This window comes from Anguilla anguilla, chromosome 11 (genome assembly GCF_013347855.1).
Source record: "Anguilla anguilla isolate fAngAng1 chromosome 11, fAngAng1.pri, whole genome shotgun sequence".
NCBI lineage: Eukaryota > Metazoa > Chordata > Actinopteri > Anguilliformes > Anguillidae > Anguilla > Anguilla anguilla.
Window position 1 is genome coordinate 39,774,110 of NC_049211.1, and position 23,830 is coordinate 39,797,939.

The 23,830-nt window shown below is 46.0% G+C and overlaps 1 protein-coding gene across 2 annotated transcripts in view; it reads right to left on the minus strand.

Moving 5' to 3' along the window:
• Positions 1–485: 485 nt before the first annotated feature.
• The window catches only part of kcnc4 (potassium voltage-gated channel, Shaw-related subfamily, member 4), a 46,474-nt gene continuing 23,129 nt past the window's right edge, over positions 486–23,830 (minus strand). The window contains exons 2-5 of one of the 2 annotated variants that reach the window (XM_035382143.1): positions 22,843–22,892; positions 12,176–13,112; positions 7,913–8,107; positions 486–2,548 (exon numbers count right to left, since the gene is read on the minus strand). In XM_035382143.1, the coding sequence (XP_035238034.1) occupies positions 2,481–2,548; positions 7,913–8,107; positions 12,176–13,112; positions 22,843–22,892 (1,250 nt within the window). In that variant the 3' untranslated portion in view covers positions 486–2,480. The remainder of the gene's footprint in view (positions 2,549–7,912; positions 8,108–12,175; positions 13,113–22,842; positions 22,893–23,830) is intronic. The other variant, XM_035382141.1, reaches the window with a different exon arrangement.

Consider the following 23,830-nt stretch of genomic DNA (forward strand, 5'->3'; position numbering starts at 1 on the left):
TTGTTGTTTGAGTACATTGTTTGAGCTGTGAGAGGGATATCATAAGATTGTCTCCCACAATGCATCTTTCTCTTCCACCGACAATACAGACAAGACCTGAACAGCAGCTTTTTCCTGTTTCCAGGGTCCAACACAAGTACTGGCGTCAGCCAATGATGGGAATTCAAACATAGAGCATTTTAATGTGATTATATTGCTGGATAGAGAACACAAATGGATGTTTTAAAAAAAAGGATTCAGCTTCAAATGGAATATGCTTTATTACAGTGTAAATAACTGCTGTTGTGGGCATTTACACCATTGATCTGTCAGTTCAAGCAATGCTATTCAAATATTCTTGTAATGATGGAAACCACACAAGGTCTTACCAAGATCCAAATCTGCCCCTCCGTCTTTCAAATCATGGTTGCCGTCAATTCCATTTTCAACTGAACTTCAACACTCGATGAATTCACACTCAGAAATAACGGGAGGCAACACTTTAATGTTAACATCGGAAAACATTGTTTATTTTTTACGTCTGCAGAGGTGCATAGAGAGACATGCCTACAGGGTACAAGATATTAACTGTATTGCCTTAGACACACCACGTTTGACAGCTTCATACAGGTTCTTCCAAAACAGTTACCAGTTACTGTACCAAACACTTCATTTTTAGGAAGCCAACATTTATGGTGACTCCAGCTCACCTTTGGAAAAAACCCCTACTGCCATCCAGCCACTCTGTCTGCTTCTCTCCCATTAAAACACAACAGTAAAACTGACAAAGTGTAATGCAGGTTGGTAAATCTGTAATATTACGAAAATAATCTCTGTATCGGATTTGTTTTAATATTTATCTGTAACTTAGCTAAAGGTTAATGCACTTGTGTTCAGGTTATAAAAGGTTTTGTGTGGTTCGTTATGTTTAATCGCATACTGTGCTACATACTAGATATGTGCTATCATTTACATACAAAATAAATATATAAACTATTTAAAATAGGGATGGTGTACAAACTCAAGGAAAGCTATAGTGAGTCTACATTTGTTTGTTAAATGTACTGTAAGGCAACAAAGGTTTTTAAACATGGCAGGCTACACGTAAAAACTGGAGCCAACATCTTTAGTCACATTTGAGCACATACTCTGCCACTTTCTCTCTGTTTTGTGTATGTGTGTGTGTGTGTGTGTGAGGTGTGTGTGTGTATATGCATGTGTGTGTGTGTGTGTGTGCATGTGTGTGTGTGTGTTTATGTGTATTTGTATGTGTGTGTTTATGTGTGTGTATGCGTGTGTGTGTGTGTGTTTATGTGTATTTGTGTGTGTGTGTGTGTGCGTGTGTTTGTCAGATGTGAAAACTTCTATAACCCTCAGAAAATACATCTGAAACCAGTGTGAGGTCTAATGCTTTACTGCTACAGACACCCCCATTCACCCTTATTCACACCAAATCCCCACTGACTCCACATTAGGCACAATTGGAACAGAACTGATATGCTTGCAAGCCATCCTGATGACCTTAATCTACCGAAGAAACAGAAAATGGAAAGATTGCTCTCCCGCTTGGTCCCCTTTCAACCAGCAACGTAACTATGTTGGAAGGTTATGGAATTAAAACACGTCTTCATAATAGTTGGAGGAAGGCTAATGGGCGAGTAGGGCGTTCGATGTCTGCTCCGCGTTCCTCCCAACCGTCCTTCGCACTGCTGGTGTGACAAAGGGCAGACCTACGTTTGTTTTTACTGTTATGTTTTAATTCAAACAAAGCCACACTTGGGTTCTTTTTTTTTTTTTCTGTGAGAGTCAACTTGGAACAATGGTTGGAAGTCAGAATCTATCTCACGGTCACAATTTTAACACCGCAATATTCAAACACGCAGTTCTGTTGTTTTACAGTCAACATCGATCACATTTTATGGATGAAAGGCTGAACTAGAATGGCACCATCACGCCTATGTGCTGTTTAAATTAAAAAAGAAAGAAAGAAAAAAAAAAACGGGACAGTGAATCACCAGTTGATCGGATATTGCACAGCAGAGAAACATCATAGTTCACAAATATGTGGCAGTATTTTTCTGGCGGCAGTATTGATTAAAAAAATATTGCAGAGTAACTTCAACTCATGAGGAAATGTTAACAACAACGTTAACGTTAATGTTAAAAGACTTAATTCAACTATGATACAAGTTAGATGTTGCCTAAGTATTAAGTACGTTAATGGAGTTTGTTATACTCTGTCAAAGGTACATACTATAACAGTGTATATCATGCAAGACATGCAAGACGCATCTACGACAGACAGATGTGTACATAACAAGGTCTTCTGGAGAGCTGAATATACACCACAGAGAGTGTTTCCTTGGACAAGGCCCCTCTTGGAGAAAAGGGTCCGGCCTGTACTTCTAAGCCTGAGGGGAAAGGGGTGGAGCCACCCCCTGGCCCCCCTCTGGTCCTGCATCCTGGGCCACGCCCACTTTCCATAATGTGACCAATAGCCATCAAGTCAGAGTGGTAACTTCTGCCTGAGCATAGTTAGTGGTGGCAGCAAGGGCTTCTTTGCAGCTTTCTGTATTTGAGAAACAGAATGTTAAAAAAAATTAAGAATAACGTTTGGTCTAAAGCAATGCACATTGCATAGTCAGTCAGACATATTTCAAAGTGTGGAAAAAATGTGGGAATTTAAATTCCAGAGATATAGACAGCAGTTGGGTAGACAAACTCTTTGTACTGTACATATAAATCATTTACTTTCATCTGTTTCACTAATCGGAAACCCAAAACATATATATATAATTTATAAAAAATAAAAATAAACCAGACATTTCATATCACATTAGAGTTACTTATAAGCATCCTGTTTGAACATTGGCCTACAAATGTTTATTTAGAATTTCTTCTTAGATCTAATGTGCTTGGTAAAATTTCTGCCTAATTTCCCCTTTGCCAGACGAGAGCTGGAAAGACGGCAGTGCACTGCCCAAGGTTAACAGCGACTGGAAGAAGGCGGTCAGGAGGCATGTATATTTAATACAGCCAGGAGTGATGCTCAGAGCTCGGGCACAGCTGAGCACCATGCTCATCCTCAGCTTCACCCTCACCATGTTCACGCTCACCGTGCTCACCCTCACCATCACCGTGCTCACCCTAACCCTCACCGTGCTCACCCTCAGCTTCACCCTCACCATGCTCACCCTCACCCTCACCGTGCTCACCCTCACCCTCCCCCTCACCGTGCTCACCCTCAGCTTCACCCTCACCATGCTCACCCTCACCCTCACTGTGCTCACCCTCACCCTCACCCTCACTGTGCTCACCCTCACCGTGCTCACCCTCACAGTGCTCACCCTCACCCTCACCCTCACTGTGCTCACCCTCAGCTTCACCCTCACTATGCTCACCCTCAGCTTCACCCTCACCGTGCTCACCCTCACCCTCACCATGCTCACCCTCACCCTCACCGTGCTCACCCTCACCCTCACTGTGCTCACCCTCACCCTCACTGTGCTCACCCTCACCCTCACCGTGCTCACCCTCACCCTCACCGTGCTCACCCTCAGCTTCACCCTCACCCTCACTGTGCTCACCCTCACCCTCACCGTGCTCACCCTCAGCTTCACCCTCACCCTCACTGTGCTCACCCTCACCTTCACCGTGCTCACCCTCAGCTTCACCCTCACCGTGCTCACCCTCACCCTCACCGTGATCACCCTCACCCTCACCCTCACCGTGCTCACCCTCAGCTTCACCCTCACTGTGCTCATCCTCACCCTCACCCTCACTGTGCTCACCCTCACCCTCACCGTGCTCACCCTCACCGTGCTCACCCTCACCGTGCTCACCCTCAGCTTCACCCTCACCCTCACCGTGCTCACCCTCAGCTTCACCCTCATCGTGCTCACCCTCACCCTCACCATGCTCACCCTCACCCTCCCCCTCACCGTGCTCACCCTCAGCTTCACCCTCATCGTGCTCACCCTCACCCTCACCCTCACCGTGCTCACCCTCACCCTCCCCCTCACCGTGCTCACCCTCAGCTTCACCCTCACCATGCTCACCCTCACCCTCACTGTGCTCACCCTCACCCTCACCCTCACTGTGCTCACCCTCACCCTCACCGTGCTCACCCTCACCCTCACCCTCACTGTGCTCACCCTCAGCTTCACCCTCACTATGCTCACCCTCAGCTTCACCCTCACCGTGCTCACCCTCACCCTCACCATGCTCACCCTCACCCTCACCGTGCTCACCCTCACCGTGCTCACCCTCACCCTCACTATGCTCACCCTCAGCTTCACCCTCACCGTGCTCACCCTCACCCTCACCATGCTCACCCTCACCCTCACCGTGCTCACCCTCACCCTCACTATGCTCACCCTCACCCTCACCGTGCTCACCCTCACCCTCACCGTGCTCACCCTCAGCTTCACCCTCACCCTCACTGTGCTCACCCTCACCCTCACCATGCTCACCCTCAGCTTCACCCTCACCGTGCTCACCCTCACCTTCACCGTGCTCACCCTCAGCTTCACCCTCACCGTGCTCACCCTCACCCTCACCGTGATCACCCTCACCCTTATCGTGCTCACCCTCACCCTTACCGTGCTCACCCTCAGCTTCACCGTCACTGTGCGCACCCTCAGCTCCTCTGTGGAGCTCACCCTCACCTTCAGCCCTGGGGACTACATTAACATTTCAGATCCATGATGCAATGCTGCAGGGAAGCCTATTAATCACACCTGTCTCGCCATTGCACAAATCCACAATGTTGATTGTGACATCATAATAAGAACCCTTTGCACTCCGGAGTCTGTTGCCCGTGTGGACGGACACGCCTCCTGTCCCTCAGGGGGCGGGGTCTGCCCTGGGGGGCGTGCGGGAAGGGGCGCATATTGGGCCCCTACGGGGTTGGCGCAGGTTGGCGCAGGTTGGCGCATTGCTACTGTTCTCGGCACACCCCTGCCCTCCACTGCAGCCTGACACACAGCAGGCCTTTAGCACCCAACAGCAAGGCCAGGGGAGAAACCTCAGGGGGGTGGGGGTGGGGGGGGGTGGGATCACGTTACTAATGGAAACCCATTAGTGGCAATTAAGCAGAGATGTCACTGGCGGAGTAATGCCACATCATAACGCATGTGTCTTCTTTTTCTCTTTTTTCTTTTGCTTTGTTTCTTTTTAGCGACGGAACTGCTTGTAGCTTAATTACACACTAATCATAAGGAAATGATGGTGTAGTTAGTGGGTAATTATGCCAGATTGAGCGAGGTCCTCAGTCGGGCAGATGCCGCGGCTGCACGGATGTCAGGCCCGCCTCGCGGATGACGCTACTGTGACTGACTTCTCGCGGAAAACCCGCTGGAACCAGCCGTTAATGCACCTCTGAGGGGAAGAGAAGGGTACGCTTATGACTGTGATAATAGAATAAAAACCGTTTGGGCATGTGTTTGACCAGCAAGCAGGCTAACCCTAAGCGAAGCGCTATCGTGTCATTTCAGAGCAAAATTTATTTTATCTCTGAATTTCATTGAGAGTGAAAAGCAGCGGTATTAATGATATGAGACTGTTCTTAGAAACTGTTGGCTGAAACAGTGTGGGTAATCAAGCAACCGATGAACAGACTGCAGGCAAAAGCTTATCACCTACAGGCAGTTTAAAATATGTGTAAATATTAATAAACTTGATGTCCTCCAAAAATGTTCAGCCTTAGTGTGTGTCATACCATAAATGGTAAATAATTCACTTGGCTTATCGCGTCATTCATAATGTGCTTCCCCCCCACCTGAAAACATGTCACTACTGTGCAGTGTGCAGAAGGCCAGGGAGGAACAATGAGGAAAACCCTATTGTGCTGTTACTCCGTCACCAAGCGGCTCGATCCACAGCAGTCAGGGGAGAACGCGGGACGTCTATAAACATTGGCGTGCGTTCAGATTAAGATGCTCCGGCTGCCGACGCCTCGGGGCGAACCATCAGCAGCAAAACGACAGCGATAGGCTGAGAGAGATGGTGACATCATCGCACATGCCAAGGGCAAGGACGGCCAAAGCCAGGCAAATTAGAGGGTCAGGACCCCACCTGGACACCTGCCCGACACCTGCCACCTTTCCACAGCGGGAGGACTGAAGGACGACCAATCAGGCACCTGGAGCTTATCTAGTGCATTCCCTATTTTGGCCAGTCCCTCACAGACGAAGGGACACTCACTAGACAGAATGTGTTTTCTCCTACACTCCTCTGGTTAGGACAGAATTAGGGTTGTTATCACACAGAACAACCATAATTTTGGTAGTCACCTACTGTACCTCAATCTCCAAGATTATAAATATCTTTCCATTAAGACTTTCTCTTTTTTAACAATAAAAGCAGTAATCAGGAATTCTGCTAGCTGATTGGATATTATGAGACAGAACAACGGTCAAACCGGGGGAGGGCCATTGTGTATATGAAGGTTAGCATTTCCAGCAGATTATGGTAGAAGTCACACAGTAAAACAGTCTTCAGCTGTCATTCATGAGCTTGTCATTAGATGTACTTAAAAATGATCACTAAAATTGGCTGATTAAGTAATAAAGCACAGTTTGCATGAAATCCAGAAACAGATGCTTGTCCACCCCTGCTTTACAATGTTAAAAAAACCTCTCTGGGGATTTAGCCATCAGAGGCTCTCTTATCCTCCCGTTGGTCTCTGCATTACCTGCTAATGACATTTGCCTGAAGTCTGTTCCCAAACAATGGCGGCTTCCAGGAATCTCTGGCTGCACACACAGGCCGACTCTAATTTGGCCGTTCTCAGCTAAACGCCTGAGCGTCAGGAGGTGGAATGTTTGCACGGTCCGTTGGCAGGAAATCCATTCCCTCCAAAAATAGAGCTCCCAAACGACAGCCGGGAGCGAACAGAGAGGTCTGCCCCGACCGAGGGCCTGTGGGGGGGGGGGGGGGGGGGGGGGGGCGCTCGGGCGAAGTTCAGACGCGCGCTCCGGAACGCGGCTGCGAGCTGCCCCCGCTTCCATGACGGTAAAAACATGCAGGTGCGCTAAATGAAGGTAATTAAACCTAACACGGTACATACGAGTCTAACCAGGATGAAAAGTTCCCACTGTTCAATCTACTCTATCAGAGCTGAATATAGGGATGGGAGAATGAGGCATCACTGCACCAATAATGGGTGTGGCCGGGTGTTACTATCATTAGCCATCTGTTTAGAACTAATAATTGCAATTGTTGTGAAGCTGAAAGCTTTTGACTGGTTCAGACAAGACAGTTAATTGTAGCTCCACTTCTTTCTGGTGTTATCATACCTCATTCTCCCATCACTAGTCGAGAGTTTTGTTTTCGAAATTAAGTTACGTAATGTCAATGACAAGACAGAACAGCCTTACAGTGAACCCTGATCAAAGAGATCTTTTATGTCTCTGTGTTCCACAGGGATCTGTCTGACCTATGTATGCCCTTTGACTGAAGAACACATCTAGTGTGTGTATAACCACAACAAGACACAACAAAGCTGGCAGACAGTATACCTTATTCTTGAAGAAGAATGAAAAAAGCATGTTTTCATTGTAGACAGACTATATATAGATTACACACAGATAGCTGAGACTGGACTCAGTAATCCCTTCAGACCAGCTGTACTGGTGTCCCATTAAACCCTGGAGAATCAACTGCCAAAGGTGTGAGGTTTATAAAGTGTGAAGCAGTTAAGAGGAGGACAGAAACTTTACAGCTACTTCTTCACTACATTTCCCATGAGCCCTACAAGGCTACAAGGCTGGGAACAGTCAGGCCAAACGGGGTGAGGTTTTTAACGGGGAGCTCGGAGGAAGATTCTCTGTGATCTTTAACAAATAGCTCCCAGAATGCAGCAGGGCATCTCCCTGCTGCATCTGACTCTATAGGAAGTAGTGGCCCCCTTTCCCTTGGCAGGTTCCGTTACCTGCGCGGATGGGGGCGTCGGCAGTGCAGGAGAAGTCTCCGGAGGTCAGCAGAAAACAGGACGCCTCCTTCTTGGTCTTGTCGTGGGCGCGGGATCGCCGTAGAGACCAGCGTTCGCTTGGCGACAGCGGCTGTGTCAGAGCACACCCCTCCTCGTCCGACAGGACCAGATTGGCATCGCCATTCTGCTTGGAGTCTGACAGGAGGAGAAGAGAAGGCAACTGTTGTGGGTATAGCTAGTTTGCTAGCAAAGTACAGTGTAGGTGTAGCTAGTTCGCTAGCAAAGTACAGTGTAGGTGTAGCTAGTTCACTAGCAAAGTACAGTGTAGGTGTAGCTAGTTCGCTAGCAAAGTACAGTGTAGGTGTAGCTAGTTCGCTGGTGAAGCACAGTGTAGGTGTAGCTAGTTCACTAGCAAAGTACAGTGTAGGTGTAGCTAGTTCACTAGCAAAGTACAGTGTAGGTGTAGCTAGTTCACTAGCAAAGTACAGTGTAGGTGTAGCTAGTTCGCTAGCAAAGTACAGTGTAGGTGTAGCTAGTTCGCTAGCAAAGTACAGTGTAGGTGTAGCTAGTTCGCTAGCAAAGTACAGTGTAGGTGTAGCTAGTTCGCTAGCAAAGTACAGTGTAGGTGTAGCTAGTTCACTAGCAAAGTACAGTGTAGGTGTAGCTAGTTCACCCAGCAAAGTACAGTGTAGGTGTAGCTAGTTCACTAGCAAAGCACAGTGTAGGTGTAGCTAGTTCACTAGCAAAGTACAGTGTAGGTGTAGCTAGTTTGCTAGCAAAGTACAGTGTAGGTGTAGCTAGTTCGCTAGCAAAGTACAGTGTAGGTGTAGCTAGTTCACTAGCAAAGTACAGTGTAGGTGTAGCTAGTTCGCTAGCAAAGTACAGTGTAGGTGTAGCTAGTTCGCTGGTGAAGCACAGTGTAGGTGTAGCTAGTTCACTAGCAAAGTACAGTGTAGGTGTAGCTAGTTCACTAGCAAAGTACAGTGTAGGTGTAGCTAGTTCACTAGCAAAGTACAGTGTAGGTGTAGCTAGTTCACTAGCAAAGTACAGTGTAGGTGTAGCTAGTTCACTAGCAAAGTACAGTGTAGGTGTAGCTAGTTCACTAGCAAAGTACAGTGTAGGTGTAGCTAGTTCATTAGCAAAGTACAGTGTAGGTGTAGCTAGTTCACTAGCAAAGTACAGTGTAGGTGTAGCTAGTTCACTAGCAAAGTACAGTGTAGGTGTAGCTAGTTCACTAGCAAAGTACAGTGTAGGTGTAGCTAGTTCGCTAGCAAAGTACAGTGTAGGTGTAGCTAGTTCACTAGCAAAGTACAGTGTAGGTGTAGCTAGTTCACTAGCAAAGTACAGTGTAGGTGTAGCTAGTTCGCTAGCAAAGCACAGTGTAGGTGTAGCTTCGCTGGTGAAGCACAGTATAGGTGTAGCTAGTTCGCTGGTGAAGCACAGTGTAGGTGTAGCTAGTTTGCTAATGAAGCACAGCGTAGGTGTAGCTAGTTTGCTAATGAAGCACAGCGTAGGTGTAGCTAGTTTGCTAATGAAGCACAGTGTAGATATAGCTAGTTGGCTAATGAAGCACAGTGTAGGTGTAGCTAGTTCGCTGGTGAAGCACAGTGTAGGTGTAGCTTCGCTGGTGAAGCACAGTATAGGTGTAGCTAGTTGGCTAATGAAGCACAGCGTAGGTGTAGCTAGTTTGCTAATGAAGCACAGTGTAGGTGTAGCTAGTTCGCTGGTGAAGCACAGCGTAGGTGTAGCTAGTTTGCTAATGAAGCACAGTGTAGGTGTAGCTAGTTTGCTAATGAAGCACAGCGTAGATATAGCTAGTTGGCTAATGAAGCACAGTGTAGGTGTAGCTAGTTCGCTGGTGAAGCACAGTGTAGGTGTAGCTTCGCTGGTGAAGCACAGTATAGGTGTAGCTAGTTCGCTGGTGAAGCACAGTGTAGGTGTAGCTTCGCTGGTGAAGCACAGTGTAAGTGTAGCTAGTTTGCTAATGAAGCACAGTGTAGGTGTAGCTAGTTTGCTAATGAAGCACAGTGTAGGTGTAGCTAGTTTGCTTATGAAGCACAGTGTAGGTGTAGCTAGTTGGCTAATGAAGCACAGTGTAGGTGTAGCTAGATTGCTGGTGAAGCACAGTGTGGGTGTAGCTAGATTGCTGGTGAAGCACAGTGTAGGTGTAGCTAGTTCGCTAATGAAGCACAGTGTAGGTGTAGCTTCGCTGGTGAAGCACAGTATAGGTGTAGCTAGTTTGCTAATGAAGTACAGTGTAGGTGTAGCTAGTTTGCTAGTGAAGCTGGTTCACTGGTAACGTGTTTGTCTTTGGGCAAGTGAGAGGGCCATGTTCAAATCCCACCTTGGGCAAATCGCTAACTCTTTACACAATTACACAGTTAAATGTGTTAATTCAACTCTAACAGTGTTACTTTTACTCTTAACAGATAACACTTGGTCCCACTCTGGGGGAGGAGGGGGTCTATTGAGTGTTGAATTAGCACTGGGCATTTTACTGTGTACTGCCATTTTACTCATTGTTTACACATGCCTGCTGTGTATCCAACAGAGTAGATTTGATAGTAGTTTTTTTGGAATAGTTTTTCTAAATTTGAAGTCAAGGTTCTAGAACTCCATTGCTTTCAATTACCAGTAGTGTTACATCAGCATTAGAATGTTCAGTTAAGAACATATTTGTGACCTTGCACCTTAGAGCATGGATACACAAACCTGGACCTCAAATCCAAATCTGGCCCTGGTTTTCTTTTCCCCTAGGTAATTAACTGAACAATTAGTGCTACTGATTGGTTAGACTGTATTCACACCTGACTCCCAGGTAAAGGAAGGGTGTACCTCAAGGGCCGTGATTTCAGCAACAGGGCCTTAGAGTTTTAAACTCACTCTGCCAGTAATGCAAAGTCATGGGTTCTAATCCACAGCTCACTGCAAACTGTGATTAAGCATACTGCTGAGGTAATTGGAATCTTGTCTCAGAGATTGCATGTTTAAATCCCAGGTGGGGCACAGCCATTGTATCCTTTTAACTCGAATTTCTTCAGTCAATATTTGGCTATATAAATGTATGGTATGTGTATGTCTGTGTGTGTCAGTATGGATAAGAGTGTCTGTTCAGAACCTCCTACAACGAAAAAAAACAAAAAAAAAACAAATTCCTATTATCCTACAAAATCTTTGAGACCAGAGACAAGATACTTGGTTTATAATGTTCCGAAGTTTCTATAAAGAATCCATTTCAGCAGAAATGGATTGGAAGAAGGGAAAGTTGGCAAGATTTGAACGAAAATCAATTTTGGTCAAATGACATCCGCAATTAAATACACAAAAACAAGAGATCCTTTGAACAAGAAGCATGTGATCGTGTGGCCTGAGTTTAATTTAAACTGAAGACCCAGTCAGGGCTTCAGAACAATCAGATTTGAAATGCGTTCTTTGAAAGGGGAAACATGGGGAAAACGTCCTGAAGCGAACAGGGCAAGAATGACAACCAGATTAAAGGCAATCATTTACGGTTCTTGTGGCATCGCAGTGTCTTAACCCGAGAGAAGAAAGCAACGCAGTGTAAATGGGTTTAGAAATGTAATGAAATCTAGATATGCTCTGAGATAAATTGAGCATGAAACGGGTGGTTCTCACCTAGAAATAAATTGCTAGTTATTACCATGAAGATCACGGAAAAAAAACACGTCTATTTCTTATCAATTCTAGTGGCTATCTCATAGTTATCAAAGGTTTAGCCTGGTTATAACCTGAGCGTAATTGTGTACTTCCTCGAAAATTAGATAATGCATACTTTCTATTCCTAGGAAGTACGCAATTAAATTTAGGCTGTAACCAACCTAAATCTTGGTAAAGGTAGTCACTTGATAGGTAATATAGGAGTTGTTTTTAAGTATTTCACTTTTAGTTTCTTTAGTACTAAAATTTTGTTTTTTTTACCAGTAGAAATGGGGTAATTGTGTGCTAGTTTTACCTCTTATTTCACCCCTTACCTGAGCGATTGTCCCCCCCTCGCCTTGGCAATTGTGTACCGCCCCCCCCCACCCCTCACCTGAGCGATTGTGCCCCTCCCCCCCCCTCACCTGAGCGGTTGTGCCCCTCCCCCCCCTCACCTGAGCGGTTGTGCCCCTCCCCCCCCTCACCTGAGCGATTGTGCCCCTCCCCCCCCCTCACCTGAGCGGTTGTGCCCCTCCCCCCCCTCACCTGAGCGGTTGTGCCCCTCCCCCCCCTCACCTGAGCGGTTGTGCCCCTCCCCCCCCTCACCTGAGCGATTGCGCGGCTTGCTGTCGTCGGCGGCGAGCGGGCAGGTGTCGCTCTGGGTGCTGTCGCGGGGGGAGTTGCTGACAGACTTGGCGAAGGAGGGCGAGTCGGTGGGGGCGTCGGGTTTGGGGTTGTGCTTCTTCTTCTTCTTCGGAAGCTTCTGTTTGGCCATGGCCAGGGAGTAGTACATCCCGAAATTATTAACGATGACAGGCACGGGCATGGCGATGGTCAGCACCCCCGCCAGGGCGCACAGGGCCCCCACCATCATGCCCAGCCACGTCTGAGGGTACATGTCCCCGTAGCCCAGGGTCGTCATGGTGACCACCGCCCACCAGAAGCTGATGGGGATGTTCTTGAAGTGGGTGTGGCTGGTGTTCATGGGGTTTTTGGGGTTGGCGCCGATGCGCTCGGCGTAGTAGATCATGGTGGCGAAGATGAGCACGCCCAACGCGAGGAAGATGATGAGGAGGCAGAACTCGTTGACGCTGGCGCGGAGCGTGTGGCCCAGCACGCGGAGCCCCACGAAGTGGCGGGTGAGCTTGAAGATGCGCAGGATCCGCACGAAGCGCACCACCCGCAGGAAGCCCAGCACGTCCGTGGCCGCCTTGGAGGAGAGGCCGCTCAGCCCCAGCTCCAGGTAGAAGGGCAGGATGGCCACGAAGTCGATGATGTTGAGCAGGTTCTTGATGAAAAGCAGCTTGTCCGGGCAGCACAGGACGCGCATGAGGAACTCGAAGGTGAACCAGACCACGCACACGCCCTCCACCAGGAAGAGGGCGGGTGCGGTCACCAGCTCCATCCTGGTGCCCAACACCGTCCGGTTGCCCACGCTCTCGTTCACCGGGTACGTCTTGAGCACGTTGAAGGCCTCGTGCGTCTCCAGGCAGAAGTTGGTGATGGAGACGAGGATGAAGAAGAGGGAGACGAAGGCCACGCCCTGGAGGAGGCGAGAGCACAATTAGAGCATCGGGGTCGTGGGAGGGGTGGGGGAGGGGAGCAGGGTGATGGGGTACGGGTGGGAGAGGGGAGCAGCATGGTGGAATGTTTAAGCAATATCTATACAATCTAAAAAAATCTCATAAAATCTATGCAGTGTGCTTTAAACCTCTAGGTCACAGAACTGCATTTCAGCTGAAACAGCTTATCGCTTATCATTAATTCACAGATTTGGATAGCTGTTGCAGTTGCTTAAACCCCCAGCTAAGCTAAGCACACTGCAATTGAACCACAAGGTTTAATAATCAACGAAACAGTCAATCAGTTTTGGCATTTGAGATTTTTTACAGAAAATCTGTCAAAGTGCTTAACAAAGTATGTTTTCCGGGAGGAATAAAAAGTAAACTTGGAGCCAGTGGGGGAAAAACCAGAGAATGTTTCCATGATTCAAAGATCACAGGAAGAGACATCAGTTCATTAGGCACAGATGAGCACCAGTGGTATGTGATTGAGGACACAACTGGGCTCATTTGCACAAAATTCACAAACTGAAAATAAAGCAATCTTACTTGCTTTATTTTTTAGTAGAATTGTAATACTGACATTTTATTGAAGGTAGTTTAAGCAACATTCAACATTTTTGAGCAAATCCAAATTTAAATTTATAGGGTTACAAAGAAACTGTTAAATCTTCTGGGAACTGACGTAACTCGCTCTCAGCACTGAGCCAAGCAGACCCTTTGTTTATGACAAAGCCCCTTGGCACCAACTGAAAAATAAATCAATATTGTTTTGAGAAATTCGTTTTGTTTGTACAAAACATAATTTAAGCACTTCCTGGGAATTATAGACCCATTTTGTTTATTTCTTGGTCAGTGTTATTTAATGCACTTTCCACAGTATCTGCTTTTGCACAAACACAGGTATGTCACATGATGAGGGAGAGCCAATGAGAGGACGGCCTGTCCAATTGTTCTTCTTCCCTGATATGATTACCTATTTATCTTAGATCTGTTCATGCACTGTAACATATTTGTGCAATTTCATATATATTTCATATATCCCTATTGTATCGTTTCCATAAGATTCAATTTATGCCGCATCATCTTTCTAGTCAGCAAAAGGACCCCAGTGGAAATAAGTTCTGTTCTGTGTCATTCTCCATCGTGGTTAAAGCATGCACCACTCACCTTGTGTACGTTCTCAAATTGTTGAAAAAAGCCTGTGTAGAATGATATGTGTTGAGTAAATATTCACGTCAGCAATGAGGAGAGCCAGTTAAGAAACCAGTCAGCCCCACAGTTAGGGGGAATATATTAAGGCGTGGTCAGCTGGAGTTTCAGGGTTGTGCCGTATGCAGATATCAGCACAGCTCATTACCCATAATTCATAGAGTGGCTAACGACCTGTGTTTGGATTTCAAACAAAATATAACCTTGATTGTCAATTAACATGCTGCCATACATAGTTTGCTATTGCACAGTTTTTTAGGGCTTCACAATTTGTTCTGCAAAGGCTGTGGTCCCTGGGAAGCTAATGGAGAGAATCTATGCAACTTCATTAGCACTCCATTCTGACTTTGATGAGTTGCTTGCAAGATGCTTTCCTAACAAAAATTAAAACATATTTAGTAGCTAAATATGGTTGGAAAGTCAGCGGCAGCAGGACTTATGGTATCACGAAAGGTGAACTACAGGACTCCAGAAGAGCTGCATTGGTGAGGCAAGCTGCAGGTGCCCATTGGACCAGACAAGAGAAAGCCCAGCTGGCTGGTAGGGTTATAAACCTCAGGCATCACCACCATCTTGACTCTTGGGGCAATGGTTCGATATTTGGCAATATCACAAATTTTGCTAGGATACAATCCAAGACAATCCGATATACTAAGAAACAATCTGTATACGATCCAGCAAACACAATCCTGTTACAACGTACACATACAGGCAAAATGAGGTCAAGAGAGCAAAAACTTATTGACGTCATGAAGGAAAAATGGCACTAGCACGAGTGATGATTTGGTTGAGTCGGAAACGTAAACAGTTACAATGACAGTGTTGCTAGACAGCAAACCGTCATAAGACTATGGGCATTTAAATAAATATTTAGCTGTTGTTCATAACGATACATATAGATTTTGGCACATTGTATCGACTCGATCGGATCTTTGCCTTTTGAACCGATACGAATCAATGTACCGTCATACCCCTACTGCCTGGTTCCCTCCCACCCTGGGTCACAGTACAGCTAATCGTGCGTCGTTCTGTACAGCATGAACCACACCCCTGAAACGCCCCCACCCCACAAAACCTCCAGAGTAGAAGTTATTTATTATCGCTGTTGTTCATTTATGTCATTTTTGAAATTTTGACGGTCATCATTTTTAATTGTCTCACTGTGAAGTCATTGCTGTGTGTTTATTGAGACTGTTATGCATGCAATACATTCCCACCCATCCATGTTGGCCATAGTCAGCCTTGACATGGTCAGGATTCAACACCAGGCAACGGGGGGGTGTCCCGTACTGAAACCCACCGTATAAGCAGGACAAACCACCTCAATGTAGGTTCAGAAAATGTTCCGTTCATTAAAAATGTTTCATATCACTCCAACTTATTTTCGTCTGCATATTTCTAATTAGAGTAAAGTTATGCTGCCAAATTTGAAAAATTAAAATTATTCTCTGTAATTTTTCAGCTAAACCTAGAGTGAACCATTAACTACAAAGCAATTCCCACATGCAATTATGTGTTTGCTTTTTCAATATGGCACAAGGCAATGCAAATGAAGATACCGCAGAAGAAAGCTCATTTGTCATTCATTTCAAAAGCATCTTTCGAATTTTGAATTGTCCCCATAGTGTTTCACTCCCACTTAACCAACACCAAACCACAGCAGAGGACCTACTATGATATCTAGGGGATGGACGTGGAAATTTGATTACGTAATCAGTGTCTTTTGTTTTTAATTAATCACAGACACTATTTTTCATGCATTTATTCTTGCATGGTTTTCAGGAGCAAATGGATCCACTGGAGTAACTAGATATTCTTCTTTTTTTTAATGCTGGTGACACATCAGTTTAACTAAAACACATATAGCTGCTTTCAGGATAACTTCAACAAATGAAGTCAGCTGCTACTCCACAGAAATCTCCTGATGGCAAAGGTCAATCTGATAGCTACCAAGAGCAGTCTATCCAACAAGCCTGTTCCAGTTGCGTCAAGGTCTATTGGGAAGTCATTAAATTGCTTAGTCATATGTTTTAATCACTTTAGGCATACTGTACAGGATGAGAAATGCACTTCAAAGCAATGCTCAAAGTCAGCTTGGGCGGGACTCGGCTGATCTGCCAACACAACAAGCAATATGACAACGAAGTCAGCAGCAGCCCCGTTTAGTTAAAAATACCATCTTCACCTGTGTTAGCAAGCATCCAAGCATCAGTTACAGAATCGCCTCCACCTGTGTCAGTTACAGCATCACCTCCACCTGTGTTAGCAAGCATCCAAGCATCAGTTACAGAATCACCTCCACCTGTGTTAGTTACAGCATCACCTCCACCTGTGTTAGTTACAGCATCACCTCCACCTGTGTCAGTTACAGCATCACCTCCACCTGTGTTAGCAAGCAGCCAAGCATCAGTTACAGAATCGCCTCCACCTGTGTTAGTTACAGCATCACCTCCACCTGTGTTAGTTACAGCATCACCTCCACCTGTGTTAGTTACAGCATCACCTCCACCTGTGTCAGTTACAGCATCACCTCCACCTGTGTTAGCAAGCAGCCAAGCATCAGTTACAGCATCACCTCCACCTGTGTTAGCAAGCATCAGTTATAGCATCACCTCCACCTGCGTCAGCAAGCATCAGTTACAGCATCACCTCCACCTGTGTCAGCAAGCATTAGTTACAGCATCACCTCCACCTGTGTTAGTTACAGCATCACCTCCACCTGAAAAAAGGACACCTGGCAACCCCAGGACAGGACCAATGCAGGTGATCAAGCTGGCAGTCAGGAGGAGAGGAAAGAGGCCGGGGAGTACAAGCACAAGAAGGTGTCCATGGCAACCGAGCCCCATGTGCACGTCACCATGGGAGTGTTGCTAGGGTGCAGAGAGGGAAGCCCGCAGATCCCCTGCAGAGATTGGGCATTTCATAATGAAGACAGCATGATGAAAGGTATTTGTGTTTCACCCATCCGTTCACCTGCCACCCAGCACACCCATGGGCAACATCAGTCAAACGCGGTGCCGTTATATTTATATACCAACTGTCAATCATATATGTGTTTGTAAGGCTTATTTGGAAATAATATGCATACTATGTCACAGGTGTGTCTGAAACCTCTCATAAGACAAGGTGGTTATCCTTAACATGCGCTTTGCATGTCTGCCTACCCCCGCCCCCCCTTCTGACAGCTCTCGACCCTGTTCACGATTACACTCCCAGCTTTGCACCTTGTACAGTTCAGACCAACTCTAAATCTGGCAACTCGAGGCAGGCTGCAGGAATCTAATGGACCAGAAGACTTAGGGATGACCATTCTGACTGAAGTCCTCCCTCCTTGGTTGATGGGGTGGTCATTCATGCACTGCCACAGGCCACGATTGGACTCAACACGAGGTCGTGAGGCACGTTTCTATTCCGAAACACAGCGCCTGAGAGAGCGGAGCCATCTTAGCTGCTGCGTTCTTTTAATGGGAGGCTGACACCTGCCATGTCAGAGAAAAGACAAAGCGAAATAATGAAATGCACTCATCTGTTACCGGGGGATGGTCGCTCGTCATCGACAGGAAATGGAGCAGATCAGTGAGCGCCACGCACACAGGAAGTTGAAGGGAGAGGGAATATACTATAGCTGCATTTTAAACCTGAGCAGCAAGACGCAGTAACTCAATTACCAGACCGTTCTCGGAGCAATTTCCCGCCACTCCGGGTGAAATTCAGTCCCTAAGAACTTCCAAATTGCCTTCTGAGGCAAATGCATTCGGCAGCATTAGCCGTGAATGGCCTTCTCTCCAGCAACCATATTCCCAAGAGCTTGTGAGTGACTGCACCATAGAAGACCTTGAAATATGGGCTGTACATACTTCATGTGTAGTCCTAAAGGGAAAATGGAGATACACACAGACACATTAGAGTGTATTCATATTTCACTCAGTTCGATTAAGTTCATTTTTCAGCCCAACACTTTTCACATGGGGTTTGAGGGTGCAGTTAACGGAATACTGACCTTCATGCTCTTTCCTGTAGCCCATCTAACTCATCTACGAACGCAAAGTGTTTTTTGGTGTACATTTGTGATGTAAGGGAAATTGTCTTTGAACCACATTTCTCAATGCCTCAGTGAAGCTTAATAAGTCATTACATTCACAATTCTAGTCTCTAAACAATATATTAAAAAATACATTTATCTTTGTAAAGTAAAAAAATGCATAATGTTTTACAATTACTGAAGAACTGAACAAATATTTTTACTAGTATCTATAAAGCACCTTTTCAACTTCACATTTCTATCTGTAGGTATCTTTTAAATTCTAACTGAGATCAGCAATTATCAGCATAGATCAGAAATTACTGGTTCAATCAAGCTCAATTAAACATGACTAAACCTAATTAATTAATAGCTTAGCAGGAACCAAGACCAGCCTACACTACAGGGGTGATCCAGACCAGCTTATATTAGCATTTCCTAGCAATGGGACACGTTATACTAGGGTTTGTCACCCTTTTATCCCCAGTTTGAAACTCTCACTCACATATGTATGATTTCTTGTTGCTGCAGCCTCCGTAACCGATTTTGGGAGAGGGCAGGCAGCATGAGCTGCTCTCTGAAGCATGTGATGCAGCTGCCGGCTCTTATGACACTGCAGGTCACATGACCGGCTCACGCTGGCCTGAGTAAGAGAAAGACTCTTCAAGTGTAGCTCAGAAGGTGGGCTAGCAGGGAAACATTTCAGCAACTTCTGTTCACTTAAATACCTGAAATACAAATTGCTATTCAATTTGAATGATAGAACAAACGAAAGACCAAACAAACAAAATGAGTTATTTAACCATCTGCCTTTAGTCTCACTGAGTAACCTAACTGGCCAAGTTTCATTGGCAAAGCTTCCCCAAGTGTGTCGGATGGGGAGGCAACACAAACATGTGGTATAACTTCATTTACATGTATCTTCTAATTAACAAAATCACAACTTCCGTGATATATTCCTTTCTATCAAGACGTGCATATTACTTGCCATGTTGTCATATTAAGAAACAAAAGGTAAATGCTAAGAATAAAAAATAGTTTTGTGCTATGTCTAGACAGCCAGAAATGAGAAATGCTGAAATGTAAAATTGCTCTGTGGCCAAATTATATTTACTGATGAAATTTTTTACATCAGCTGTTTTGAAACTGTTGCTTTAGACCAGGGCTGGGCAAATCGATGCCTGGCAGGTGCAGTGTGTACCCTGGCTCAATAAGCTGTTTATGCCCACACAGCTTCACTGGCACATCATAACACTATCAAACATTTCACACAGGAACATGCTTCATACTGGGATACAGCATGCATATGCATGTACAGCTGACTCATCAGCGGTATCCTAGCAGCATCTGAATAAAGTGGAATGCACACAAAACCAGGGAGGGGTAATAGGAGACGGTCTGACAAATAAGGGGGCGGGGGAATGGGGGGAGGGGGGTGCACAGCTGTCCCTGCCTGGCAGAAAAGAATTCAGTACCAATCCATGGCAACACTTCACCATGCCAACCATCCCATCCCAACCCCTCCCCACAGCAACCAGCCAAACAATTCAGCATGGCAGTTTTGCTAAGCTCACATCATTGCAACCTCAGCACAGGTAAAACACAAGGACAACAGCTGAAACAAATGCATGCTAACACACACACACACTAACACACATGCGCACACACGAGCACACACACACACATATGCACACACATGCACGCCAAACACACACACACACACACACACGCACACACACACACACACACGCACGCACACACACGCGCACACATGCATACACATGCATACACATGCACACACAGACACACACACACGCACACACACACATGCACGCACACACACACACACACGCACACACACACGCACGCACGCACACACACACGCATGCACATACACGCACACGTACGCATACGCGCACACGCATGCACACACACACGCATGTATACACACACACACACCCATGCACACACACGCACACACACACACACACACACACACAGAAGCAAACATGTTCACAGCCAAGTCAGAGTGTCCCACAGGTCTGACTTGTTGCACAGTCTCCCAGAGCAGTCTGCCAGTGACGTCTCTAAAACATGCCAGCTTATGGTGCCAACTACAGGACTGTAAGCTGTGGGCACAGCTGAGCTTAGGTTAGCGTCTGTCAATGAAAGGAAATGGCACAGAGGGTCCTTTACTGAGTAACACACACCTTAAGGGTATGTTAAGCTTCATCTGTGCAGCACCAGAGCGGGACTCAAATATCAGAACACACCGGAGGGGGGAAACTCAGCGCCCCATAATGACGACTAAGCGTTTTTCAGCCATTTTCTCCATTTCTGGGAATCTCCTGGTTCTTAATGCGTAAAAGTGAAAATACACATAACACAAACATTGTCTCTTATATGATTTTAAAAAAAGGATTTTCTGAGCTAGCAGTCACACCCCACTTCACAGCAAAAACACAGAGGTAGGCAACGATCCGGGCCATAGCAGAGCACGCTTTGGGTAATCACCCTGCAGCCTGCAACTTTTCACCAGAGTTTCCTTTCCATCGTCCACTATCATACTACACCCCTATAGCTACCCCTCAGCACACTGCACCCCTATAGCTACCCCTCAGCACACTGTACCCCTATAGCTACCCCTCAGCACACTGTACCCCTATAGCTACCCCTCAGCACACTGCACCCCTATAGCCACCCCTCAACACACTGCACCCCTATAGCTACCCCTCAGCACACTGCACCCCTATAGCCACCCCTCAGCACACTGTACCCCTATAGCTACCCCTCAACACACTGCACCCCTATAGCTACCCCTCAGCACACTGTACCCCTATAGCCACCCCTCAGCACACTGTACCCCTATAGCTACCCCTCAGCACACTGCACCCCTATAGCTACCCCTCAGCACACTGTACCCCTATAGCCACCCCTCAGCACACTGTACCCCTATAGCTACCCCTCAGCACACTGTACCCCTATAGCTACCCCTCAGCACACTGCACCCCTATAGCCACCCCTCAACACACTGCACCCCTATAGCTACCCCTCAGCACACTGCACCCCTATAGCCACCCGTCAGCACACTGTACCCCTATAGCTACCCCTCAGCACACTGTACCCCTATAGCTACCCTCAGCACACTGCACCCCTATAGCTACCCCTCAGCACACTGCACCCCTATAGCTAACCCTCAGCATACTACACCCCTATAGCTACCCCTCAGCACACTGTACCCCTATAGCTACCCCTCAGCACATTGTACTGTCCTGCAACCCTTTTACTTTGATACCCCCTTGGCATCAAAACTGCAAAGTGTTACTGATAACAATAACATAGCTTTCATAAAACTGGGGGAGCCTGTGGCTATTTGGGGGACCCAGGTATCACTATACTCTACAGTTGTCTGACTGTAGCAGTCTAACTTAAATGACTTAATTCTTCTGTGCAATGTAATGTCCACATCCCCGCCCGCCCCAATTCGAAAGTGTGAGAGGAGAAACGTTAAACGTGCACAGAGGACGCATTAGCGAACCATTCATTTGGCTGTCAAACTGAACGCGCGAACGCACGGAGGCGAGAGAAGCCGCTATTTCCCCAGGGCGCGTCTCACGCCGTGCGAAGCGTGCCCCGCCCTTCCCTCCTCGCGGTACAGAATCTCCTCAGTCTACAAGACCCGAACCGCTGGCACCGGAGCTTTCAGACATCGGCTCCGCTTTAGCCCAATTAAACTTTCCGACTCCGCACGAACAGGCAGATGAATATATATGTGAGCGCCGTACGATGCCAGCGCTGCTGTAATGGCTTCTAAAAGCAAATTCCACTTGAATCAGTCACGGGTGAAAAGCCAGTCGGCGAGGACGAATTCATTTCTGCCTCTCAAGGACGTCTGAATAATTCATTGTTTATCTGTTCACATTTTTTTTTTTACCATCAAAATACACACCTCTAGCTGTCATGACCCAGTCCCACACTTCGTTGAAAATGTGCAGGTCTCAATTTTTTAATTCAGTTTTAACGGCATGATGAAATAGCCAAAGATACAGCCGTCCTTTTTTAAAATCGGGAGTTGCCAGATCGGTGCCAATTAACATTAACCGTTGTGTTTAGTATGCTGCTGCTGTGTCAGTATTTCCACAATTTTTTTTTGGAATCTACAGAATCGTATCACTGCAAAAGAAATGGGGAATTGCCGCGGGCTAAAGTCCTTGCAACACGCAACAGATTCAGAGAATTACCTGAAGTGATAAAAACTCAAACGAACATATCTAATTAAACCCAATCTAAGATTAAGATTGGATTTTCATAATTGATTAAAAATGGGAAAATGCCTGATTATTCTGTTCGCAGATCCAGGCTATGAATATGTGGCTACCTAAAGACAACTTGATGTAATACCAAGCTCATTGTTCAAGCACCCTCCTGGAAGGGAATTAATTGGATTTACATAAAAGGTTGGAAAAGGGAAGTTTCACCTTTGTGTGAAGTTTTTTCTTTTTCTTCTCCTCATTGTGAGCTCTGTGATCTACAACAGAAATGTTCCAGATATGGAACTCAGTCACACATAAAATCAGTACTGTAGATGTGTTTTTGTCTTGTACAACTGTACTATACTATTTTGTACATACATCATCAGACAGAAAAGGGAAATGTTGGCCTACTTTTTGACATTGGATACTTCATTTCATTAAATCTCTAACCAAAATCCAAGTGGATATCAAGAACAGTAAAAGAGGAAAAAAAGATATCAATACATCTGTGACCCCTCCCAATGCCCGCCAATCAATTACTTACAGTTCCCTAATATAAACACACCTCTAAATCCCCCCATCTGCCCCTCCCCATCACACCAGACTCATTCAGATGCTCAGAACACAGAGCTCTTCACAAACACTCACAGCCAAACACAGAGCTCTTCACAAACATTCACAGCCAAACACAGAGCTCTTCACAAACACTCACTGTCAAACACAGAGCTCTTCACAAACAATAGGTTATCTTTGTTAAGGTCCTCTGACATTGTCCTCTCAATACTCAAATAAAATGTCATTATTGTTTCCTACTTCAGAAATGTAGGTGCTTCAGTATTTTCCCAATGTTTCAATATCAACTTCTTAAAAACTAAAGATGAGAGAAGGATCGGCCATCCAGTTGGATATCTTACAGTTTCCATGTTTTGAAAAACACACACTGGGGTGCAAATGTCAGTTTGCAATTATACACCCTCGATACCAATCCTTCAATATCCTCCCAAATCCTCCTGATTTTCTCACAGTACCAAGAGGCATGTGTGAGTGAGTCACTTTGAATGTGGCCCTTCAAGCATCTATTGGGGAGTCGGTATCAAACTAATGAATTTTCTCTCTACTCTAATATACTCCTGTCATCAATTTATATTGAATTAGATGTGCATTTTCATTAGCAGTAATTTTATGTGTGAGTTGCAAACATCGGTTTCATTTA